Raw genomic sequence first — 10057 nt, 5'->3', positions numbered from 1 at the left:
AAAATTAACCACATACAACTCCTAAATACACACCAACATTCCCTCTGCTTTCAAACAAAGCCCAACTTTGTATTTAGCCGAGACCAACTGAACTTGACCTACACCAGCCGCTGCAACCACATCAAAACCACGATCACAAGACGCCAAAGCAACACAGATTAACACCAGCCACAAATTGATATTCAGGACTCCATAAACCTCCATAAATTTGGCAGTTTAAGTTAATTGTTCAATGGTTTTCTCATCAAATTTATACTTATTTCATTTCACGCACTTTTAGTTGCTAATGTTATTTCTTTGCCAAATTATTTTGCACTGCAAACAATGAACTGTGTTTCATGTTGCCTCTTAATGAGACACAAAAGTTAACTATAGAAAGTTGCTTTATAGCATAAAATTGAAAGGACAAAATAACAGATCATAATATCTGCCATGTTGTATTTTAATCATACATTAACAAGATAAGGAATTGTTTTTCCTAGATACATTAACAAGATAAACAAATTTTTTCCCTAGATACATTAACAAGATAAGCAATTTTCTTCCTAGATACATACATGCGGATCCAATTTCAAACCAGGACATGACATGTATATATACATATCCTGTGTTTGATAAAAAATCAATGAAAAATACTAATGATGTTTAACTAAGCAGCCTTTGCTTTGGCGAGGGCTTTCTTCCTCTGTGCAAGCATGTACGAGTACAAGTGCGGACTACCTGCATAGAATGATGAAATTCAATCAGTTGGAGCATAATGTCGGGAAAATAAACGCTGGAAATAGGGAATATAGTAGTAAGAAAAATGCTTCGTGCATGCCTGGAACGTAGATTGCCAACGAAACAATTGCGAGGTAAAAGTAATCGAATGAAGAGTTCCATGTATTCGGCATCCTGATGCAATACTTCTCGGATGCCTGGAAAACATACCAAATCAATAACATGAAATCAGGTTCCTGATAAACAAGATTATCTAATAGGTCAAGTAGAGAGAGCTAATCATAAATCAGTCATGGACTAACAAGCAACGATTCTCCTTATTGCACCTTTCTGATTATAAACAACACATCACCAGGTTTAGATATTTTAAAGATTCTAAACCTGTTTGGATAAACAGCTAAATTAAGCATTTATAGCATAAGCGCTTATGTATAAACTACTCCTATAACAAATTATAAAATTAAGTGAAACTATTTTCTGAAGCTGTTAGTTGTTTTCATAAGCTATTTTGGAGAGTTTATGGAAATAAGCTGAAAACAACTTATGGACATATCATATGCTATTTACACAAGCTCTCTCAAATAATATCACAAGTGCTTATGCCAGTAGATAACCTAAAATGAGACAATCCAAAGTCCAAACAGGCCTTAAAGGTAATTTTGATGTTCAAAATCTTTACCTTAATGAATGGCAAGGCAATATAAATCAAACCAACTTCACTGCTTATGCCTGTTGGATACAAAACTAAGAATGTGCTATATCTGCAAAGGAAAATTTGTAGTCAATATAAGAGCAAAATAATATTTATCAATACTACACTTCATGAAGAAGACTTTACACTCAAATTTCATACCTAAGCCACAAAAGCCATGATGGGGAAAATCCAAAAGCCTCTTTAAGTCCGAAGAAAGAATAGCGAATAATCTGAAATTATAACAATAAAGAAGATTATAACTATTGATCTTCACTAAAGCTTTTCTTGCATTTTCAATCAGTGACTTCACTCATAGTTTACGACATTCAAGGATTGTTGGAAACAAAAGAAAAATTACAGACCAAAAATGGAACGCTAAGCCAAAAAGGTTTAGCATTATAGTTCAATCCATACACAATTTCAAACACGAAATGGTAAAACAAATGGTTAAGCGCAAGCTGCAATAAAAATATTGGAAAATTTAGTGTTAATTCTCATCAATACTTTCTTTTCAACTTTTCGTGGGAAAACGTAGGAAGTGTTGCTTGATTAATAAGTACTATTACGTAACAGACACTGGCAACTTATTTATTTCAGCTAATATTGAACAAAACAAACAAATTGGAGTACCATGTAGATGGTGTGAGTGCTGAATGTGAGCAAGAAAGGAATATCATGAAAAACTTGCCTCGGTGATAGACCAGCTGATAAGTAGGGAGCTCACAAGAAAATGAGTCTGAGTCTGTCATTCAAAGATGTGCTAAATTTTCAATAACAGAATATGACAAAATCCCGAATTAAATGACACAACAGAAAATAAAAGGCTTAAATATAGTTTCAGTCCTCCTATTTTGTATCATTCACAATTTTGGCCCCTTTGTTTCTAAATCTATGATTTCGGTCCCCAATTTCGGTCCTCAATTACTAAATTATCAAAATTCAGCCTCACAATGCACATGTGATGGAAAATCAGACAATTTGAAAAATGGGGACCAAAATTGCAAATTTGAATTTATGGGACCAAATTGTAAATTAGAAGAATTAAAGGGCCAAAATACATAAATTAGTGAAAATTGAAATTTGTGTTTACCTCAGGAAAACTCCACAAGATGCCCCATACCAAAAACAGTCTTGAACCAATCTGAGGCAACGTTGCTGATATTGGAGACTTCACAATCCCTTCATCAATTCAAAAAACAAAAATCAGAAAACGGCAAAATATCAAATTATATCAACATTAAGCATTTAAGCAAAGGATTACTCACCAAATAAACCATGAAGAATCTATAACACCATGCATACAACGCCATACCCAAAAAACACAATGAAGAAATTTTAGATAAACAAAATATACCCACAATAAAATTCGACGACATTCAGAGAAAATAAACAAAAGGGTGTCTAAAAAAGTGATAAAAATCAAAACTTTTAGAACCAAATACCTCTAATATAGCAGCAGTTTGAGCAAAAAGCAAGGGCTTTTCAACAACAGAGTAAACATGTTGATGACCCATTTCATTCAATGTCTTCAAAACAAGAAATAGAACTTGTAGCCTGCATAAATTTGAAAAAATGGATCTAAAATTACAATGATAGAAAAAATTCATAAATTGGTGAGCAAGTGAATGAATGAATGAGTGAGAATTAACTTACCATCCAAATAAAACGGTAAAGTTGTAAAGAGAAAGGTAGAGTCTTTTCATAGGTGAAACAGAAGCAGCCATTGAAGAATGAAGTGATGAAGAAGAGAAGAGAGATCTGAGAGGAGAAACCCAAGAAGGGTTCAAAAAAGTTGGAATAATTAATGAAGGGGGGTGGGGAATTTTGACAAATGTTTTTATCTTATGATTGGATTATATAGAGTGACATGGGATTGAAATTGGGGAAGCAGCCCAACTAACAACAACTTTAGTGTATCATTATTAATTATTAAGGGGGTAATAATAACAACATAAAGTACATAGTAGAAGCCTTCAAAATAAAAAATAAAAATAAAGATAAAGTACATGGTAGAGGTGAAGTGGCATAGTAGTACTAGTAAATTTAGTTAGGTAGTTGAACTCCTCAACCAAACACGTCACGTGTAAGTAAGTAATAATAACGTAGGACCGATTGAACTAGTTTGGCCTGGGGTATCAGTTGTCTGTCTGGCAGCCAGAGCAAACATGGTTTGCTTTCATATGTGTTCATAAATTCTTTACTGGTTTTTTTTTTTTGATACAAAAATTAAAGGATTTGGTTTCATAGATGGTTATGATAAAATGGTTTCTCTTCTCTCTATTTTTATTTATGTTATGATTTCTCTTCTCTCTATTTTTATTTATGTTATGTTGTCTATTTTGCACCCACTTCCTTATTACTTGTCGTTTTTTAGAAAAAAAAAAATAGTTTATATTTACTTATCATTTTTTATGTAGTGTATTTTTTTTTTGTCTTAGATGAAGTGATAATCCACTAAAATTAAACTCACACAACTGCGAGGTTGTGAGTTCGAACCCGAGTCACGAGTCCGACCTTGCAATTTCGGTATTTTCCAGTTGAGCTAGAACTTCTAAACTCATTTTTTATGTAGTGTATTTATTTATCAGAGAGAGAAAAATAGATAATAAATAATTAAGGATATTACATGACTAAGGGAACTAATAATATAGTACAAAATAGTAAAATTTATTGGCTGTATTTATATCTGTAAAATGTAAAAAATCGACAAGTAAAATGTAAATGAAGAACACGGGCGGATCTGGACTCACAATATTGCTTAGGCACAAATTTTTTGTCAAATAATTAAATAATACTAAATTTAATAAGAATTTGCACGAAGGATCTGTTTTCGATATTTCAAAGTCAATGACGTTGTTACTCTCATTACTATACAACAAAACAATATATTAGAAGATTACTACTGATAAAATATAAGATCAACAAACAAAACAATGTATCATGATTCGATTCAATTTCAAACAATATAAAATCAATTTCAGCAGCCAAAACATAATGATATTGCATAAGCTAAAATCAATTTCAAATTCAGTATAGTAACCAAAATTGAGTCATTATTTTATGTTTTTCTATCAGCTCTCATTAGGTTTTGAAATTTCAGCATAATCAACATCCATTGGCAATTTCAGTATAATCAACTTCAATTGGCAATTTCAGCATGAACAACCAATCATAATAAGCAAAATGAAGAAGAGAAGCTTAAACACGATTTCAATTAAAAAGGGAAAAGAGAGATGAGAGCAGGGGCAGAAACTGACATTAAACAGAGATGGTGGTGGTGCTGATCTGAGAGAGAAGAGCGACGGCGGTTGGTCTTGGTTGGTGGACGGTGGTGGGTTGTCGTTGGTGCACTGATGCTTGCAGTTGCTGTATCGTGTTTGGGAAAAACAATAGAGGAAACGCGCGTGTGTGCTGATTGTGCAGTTGTACCAAAAACAATTTTTTTTTTTTTTAAATTATTGTGACACTTGCCAAAGTGGACTAGTCCAGGTCCGCCCCTGATGAAGAAGGGTACAAATCTATAAATGACCATGCAATATTTTTTAAAAATTTAAGGAGAGTTTGCGACTCATTTGGGTCTCACAATTTTCGAATGGTTAGTCTCCATGGCTGTATGTGCAAAGAATATTCAATTAAAAAAATGTAACTGGAGGAGCACATTACAAAACAATATGTTAAAAAAAGGCACTTAGATGATTAAGAAGGTTAATTTGGTAAAGTTTTCATTCTTTTTACTTTTTATTTTTAATTTCTGTAAAATGTTTAATATTACAACTTTTATAGGATATATGAAGTATAATTTTTTGGCTTGGTTGGTTGGGTCATGTGGTCCATGATGGACAGTTTCAAAAGGGTTAAATCAAATGGTTACATGTTCTTATCATGTATTGTCTACACTATACCACATCCATTTCTCATTTCAATTAATGATGTGGCAAGTGATTTTTAGGTGGGGTTGGGTTGTCCTATAATTAATTTTGGAGCCAACTTTTCACCCTCTCTAAACTTCTTAAAAACTGCACATGCATATTTCTTTGGTTCCAATCCTATAAACATAGTGGAGGAGAAGTGGTATATTGGATTAGTTTAGTTAGGTAGCTGAATTGAACTCCTCAACTATGTATGTGTAGGATTGAACTGGCCTGGGATGTTGTCTGTTGGACAGCCTCAGCAATAGGAATTATTTTGGTTCCACATGTGCTCATAAATAAATTCTTTAGCTTTTTTCATTAAAGAAAATAGGGTTTGGTTTCATATATGGTCATAAATAAATTCTTTAGTATTTTCAGAAAAATAAAATAAAAGGGTTTCTGTTTTTCTTTACAGTGATAAAATGGTTTCTGTTCTTGTAAAGAAAAAGGGTTTTGTTCTCTTTTGTTATATGCTCATTCCCCATATGAAAAGAATTTGTTTAAATAAAATGTCACTTTTCAAAATGATTAATAAGCTTAATTTAGTAAAAATTTTATTACTATTTTTTATATTATTTTTGATAGAGAATTTAAATTTAAGGTGAGAAGAGAATACTTCGATCCATGTTAGAAAATACCTGAACTTGGAATTCGACGTCAATGATCCGTCTTTTGATCTCCCGACTAAACACTTGGAGTTATTTATAATTTTTGTTTAAATTATGAAAAATGATTTAATATGATAATTTTTTGAGAAAGTAGTATCATTTTTGGCTAGGGTCAGTTGGGTCATGTAACATCCAGAGTTAGATCAAATGCATGGTTCTTATCAATTGTAAGTTTTCATGGATTGTCCATTTCTCCTTGAATTTATGATGTGGTAACTGGCAAGTGATGTATTGGGTTGAGCTTAATTTAAAAATAACACATGTATATTTTTTTTATTGACTCAACTGAAAATGTATCTAGACTAGAAATGTAGTTTTTGACCACTTAAATTCCCATAAATGAACTTTCAGAAAACATAAAACGTGTATGCCTAAAGTAATGTCAGGGATGGGAAAAGTTGCTCTCTATTTTTATAGTACCTGCATTTTGTCAACCTTAAAACTTTACCCCATATCTTATATCAGGTCAATTGAGATGGCTGATTGGTATGGACTGATTTTGATAACTCTGTAGAATGGCGTGTGGACTTAGAATTTGTTTAATAATATTATTAAAGCTATGTTTCCATATTTAATAAAATGAATACAAATAGAAATTAGAAAGTGACATTATAAAAAGAAGCAGAGCTGCTAAATGTAACATAAATTTATTTTATACTATTGTTTGGATATTTAAGTTTTTCTTAAAAGATAATAGCAAGGGCCATTTTATACTATTGTTCAACTATCATTATTAACGTTTTATGATGGAAAATCTTGTTGATAGTAGTGAGTACCGGGTGGAGGGGAATTGGAAGATGCTTTGGAATATGAAAATCCCTCAGAGAATGAAGGTTTTCTTATGTGCGGCAAAGGCTTCAACAGAGGTGTTAATTGTACGGATAAATGTGAGTATTGCATGAGCAACTATGAGAATGAGTGGCACATATTTTTTAGTTGTCAAAAAGCACAAGAGTTATGGGAAATAGCGAGTCTGTGGGGTATGATCAGTGGAGAGTTTGGCACAGCAGATGGTTTTAAATCGTTGTTGTTCTTTCATATGTTGGAGCAGCTAGAGCAAGATCAATTGATTGCGTTTGTGACAGGCCTTTGGTGCATTTGGAAAAGACGGAATGACAAAATATGGGAAGACAGAGATACGGCCTGAGATAGCGTTCCAAATTGCTCAAGACAAGCTGCATCAATGGAGGGTGGTGGACGCAAGGGGTGAGAGACGAGCATCAGAAGCACGAAGTAGGGACATGCAAAGATACACAGTGGCAGCACAGCAGCACAACACGGTAGCAGAACAGCAGTACAATGACAGCTGAATCAAGCGTACAAGGTGCAAGGAGGGCAGCAGGTCAAGAATTTCAGAACCGGATCAACACAGAAGTGGGGCAGTGGACTGTTCCAACAATTGGCGAGCTGAAATGCAATGTTGACGCAGCTATTTTTAAAGATGTTAATATGTTTAGTGTAGGTATGTGTATTAGAGATGATAAGGAAGATTTATCCGTGCACAAACCATTTGGAGTGCTGCCCAACCGAGTCCTCAAGAAGCAGAAGCATGGGGTTTGAAGCAAGCGTTGCTATGGCTTATGGGTTTGGGTTATACTCGCGTGTCTGTTGAACTAGATTGCAAGGGGTTTAGCAGGTTTAGCAGGTTTTCTTGCTGGCCAGCAGCTGCTAGTGTGCAGTCCGCCTGCCAGCAAGCTATGTTTTACACCAAAATTTTGAGTAGTACTATGTTTTACACCAAATAGTGCATGCAATTTCACATGGTAACTTTAACATATATTCAGCAGTCATGCATTAATTGTATTCTACTATAATTTGCATATTCACTTCATCACTTTTACTTATATTCACCAGTCCAGCATTAATTGATCAGTGGTTTGTGCATAACTTAAGCTAACAATTGAAATTTCTAATTGATAATAAGGCATAGAATGAACCTTGCTCTAGGCTTTTCATTTTTATGGTTGCTGGTGCATTTCAGTTCACCCTTGTCCAAGTGAACAACCTTACCCCAGAAATTGCATCCATCATATGTCCATCCAAATTTGTTGGCATTGATCCTCTCAATTTCAGCGATAGTGACACAGACTGTTTCCTATTAGTAAGATACAAGTAACAAAGATTAAGCTATGAAATGATGGCTTTAAGTATATTTGAATTGATTTTGCAATGAGATATAAAACTTCTTACATGTTGAACATGATTCACCTCAGAAAGAGTGAGGAAATTGACTTTAGACATGATACAGTTTGCTGAGTAAGCTGAGAACCTTGACTAAATTGTGAACACTGTTGAGTTGGATTGACATCATCCTGTTGTTCCTCTGCAAATCTGTGTTCACATGTTAAAGAATTGTTGTGTAAGTTAATATAAGATAAACAAAACCAATTAACAAAAGTGTGATATAAGTACAACCTCGCTTTGAATTCATTGATTTCAGGAATATCAGCATTAACAATGAGCTCAGTAGCAGACCATGTGTTTGTAACACATAACGGGTAAACTCCTAATCGCCAAAAAAAGATGTAATTAAAATGTATTTCAGGTTACAAATGGAAATTCAATAACTGAATGATATGAAAGGTTTCTAGTACCATGAGCAGGTTTGATCCTCCCACGTTTCACAACAACGAAGACCCTGTCATCATTGACCTTAGAGAATGAATCCATGAAGTGCTTTGCAAAATCATCCCACATACATACGTGGACCAAGTGACCACTGATTTAAACAAAATAAAAAACAATATTATTAGTTTTATAAAGCAGAAAAGTCACTGATGTGGATATGTATGAAGTTTCTCTTCAATAATTGAAACAAACCTAGTATCCTTAAGAAGAAAAGTCACTGATTTGATTCTGCCATTATACTGATTTGTATTGGTGACTGTTTCGAAACATCCAATGACATCTGCAAGCACGGGTAAACAAAGTATAGTTATTATATGAACTATAAGTAGAATACCATACATGTTTTCAATTTTCTTACCTGTGAGCAAATCAGTACGGTACTTTCCAACCAATATTTCACCGAAGTCTTTGAACCTCATAGGGAGTATAGGGATTTGAGGAAAATCAACTTCTTTGATAATTGTTGCACCGGTGACAGCAAGTCTGAATGGATGAGTGCATGCCTTCACAACAATATCATTTTTAAGGACCTTAAAGTTCATCATCTCATAAGTCTTATTCTTCACCAACTTTCCTTTCCATTCATCAAGATCATCATTTGGAACTGTAACTTGAATACTGTCCCTCTGCACATGAAATTACTACAACTCATTAACAATATACTTAAAATAGATTATATATAAAAATAAGATGTAAAAATAAGTACACTATTTGACAGTAGAATGACCCGCTTATCAACCACGACCATATCGAAATGCTCGTCTGAATTTACCCATAACAGACCAAGCATCTGCAATCCTAACAGCAAAAGTCCAAAGATCTTTGGATTCATTCACATCTTTGATGTTGTCATAGGGACGACGAAGAACTTTCTTCTTATCCATGTTCAAAGACGCTCCGACTTCAACACCTTTGTTCCTATCCACGTTCAAAGTCGTTCCCACTTCAACAGCTTTCTTCTTGTCCATGTTCAAACACGTACCCACTTCAACAGGTTTCTTGTTATCCATGTTCAAACTATGAGTGTATATGCACAATCTTAGTTAGACAAAATATGAACAATGTGACAAAGAGACAAAATTTAAGTTCTTATCATTAAAGCTAAAACAACCAATTTTCCATACAACAATGGCATGAACACAACCCCTAAACCATAAACACAAATGAGTCCACCTTTTACAAAATCGTTGATTCTTATCCATGTTCAGACTAAAAGTGTATATGCACAAACTTAGTTAGACAAAATATGAACAATGTGACAAAGATACAAAATTTAAGTGCTTATCATTAAAGCCAAAATATGGAAAGTTACTTCCCTACACCATAAACCACAAATGAGCAAGCCTTTTCAAAACTGTTTCTTGTTATCCATGTTTAACTATAAGCAGAAAGTTGGTTAGACACAATATTAACAATGTGAGAATGAGATTAAGCTT

General features: G+C 33.7%; 2 protein-coding genes across 2 annotated transcripts; both read right to left on the bottom strand.

Annotated features, from left to right (window-relative positions):
• Positions 1 to 370: 370 nt before the first annotated feature.
• Positions 371 to 3748, bottom strand: PAS2 (Protein-tyrosine phosphatase-like, PTPLA). The gene is made up of 9 exons (XM_085738298.1): positions 3068 to 3748; positions 2857 to 2968; positions 2680 to 2698; positions 2505 to 2593; positions 2103 to 2156; positions 1574 to 1644; positions 1400 to 1481; positions 821 to 917; positions 371 to 720 (listed from the first exon to the last, which is right to left on the bottom strand). The coding sequence occupies exons 1-9, from the start codon at positions 3136 to 3138 to the stop codon at positions 650 to 652; spliced, it is 666 nt and encodes a 221-aa protein (XP_085594424.1). The 5' UTR covers positions 3139 to 3748; the 3' UTR covers positions 371 to 649.
• Positions 3749 to 7902: 4154 nt separating this feature from the next.
• Positions 7903 to 9631, bottom strand: LOC146900231 (uncharacterized). The gene is made up of 6 exons (XM_085736922.1): positions 9380 to 9631; positions 8980 to 9247; positions 8814 to 8901; positions 8588 to 8712; positions 8240 to 8499; positions 7903 to 8088 (listed from the first exon to the last, which is right to left on the bottom strand). The coding sequence occupies exons 1-6, from the start codon at positions 9629 to 9631 to the stop codon at positions 7903 to 7905; spliced, it is 1179 nt and encodes a 392-aa protein (XP_085593048.1).
• Between the last annotated feature and the right edge of the window lie 426 nt (positions 9632 to 10057).

The sequence above is a fragment of the Medicago sativa genome, chromosome 8 (assembly GCF_051527215.1).
Source record: "Medicago sativa cultivar Bolivia chromosome 8, Bolivia_mono, whole genome shotgun sequence".
NCBI lineage: Eukaryota > Viridiplantae > Streptophyta > Magnoliopsida > Fabales > Fabaceae > Medicago > Medicago sativa.
This window is presented reverse-complemented; position numbering and strand designations above follow the sequence as displayed.

Bases quoted from the DNA above. Each gene is read 5' to 3' on its own strand.
- PAS2 (XM_085738298.1), bottom strand. From the start codon at position 3,138: ATGGCTGCTTCTGTTTCACCTATGAAAAGACTCTACCTTTCTCTTTAC. The intron at 1,482-1,573 runs GTATGAAATTTG...TTTCCTTTGCAG, and splicing joins TCATGGCTTTTGTGGCTTAG to ATATAGCACATTCTTAGTTT. The intron at 918-1,399 runs GTAAAGATTTTG...TATGTTTTCCAG, and splicing joins TTGCCTTGCCATTCATTAAG to GCATCCGAGAAGTATTGCAT.
- LOC146900231 (XM_085736922.1), bottom strand. From the start codon at position 9,631: ATGGATAACAAGAAACCTGTTGAAGTGGGTACGTGTTTGAACATGGAC. The intron at 8,902-8,979 runs GTAAGAAAATTG...CCGTGCTTGCAG, and splicing joins CCGTACTGATTTGCTCACAG to ATGTCATTGGATGTTTCGAA. The intron at 8,089-8,239 runs GTATCATGTCTA...TCTTACTAATAG, and splicing joins CTCAGCTTACTCAGCAAACT to GAAACAGTCTGTGTCACTAT.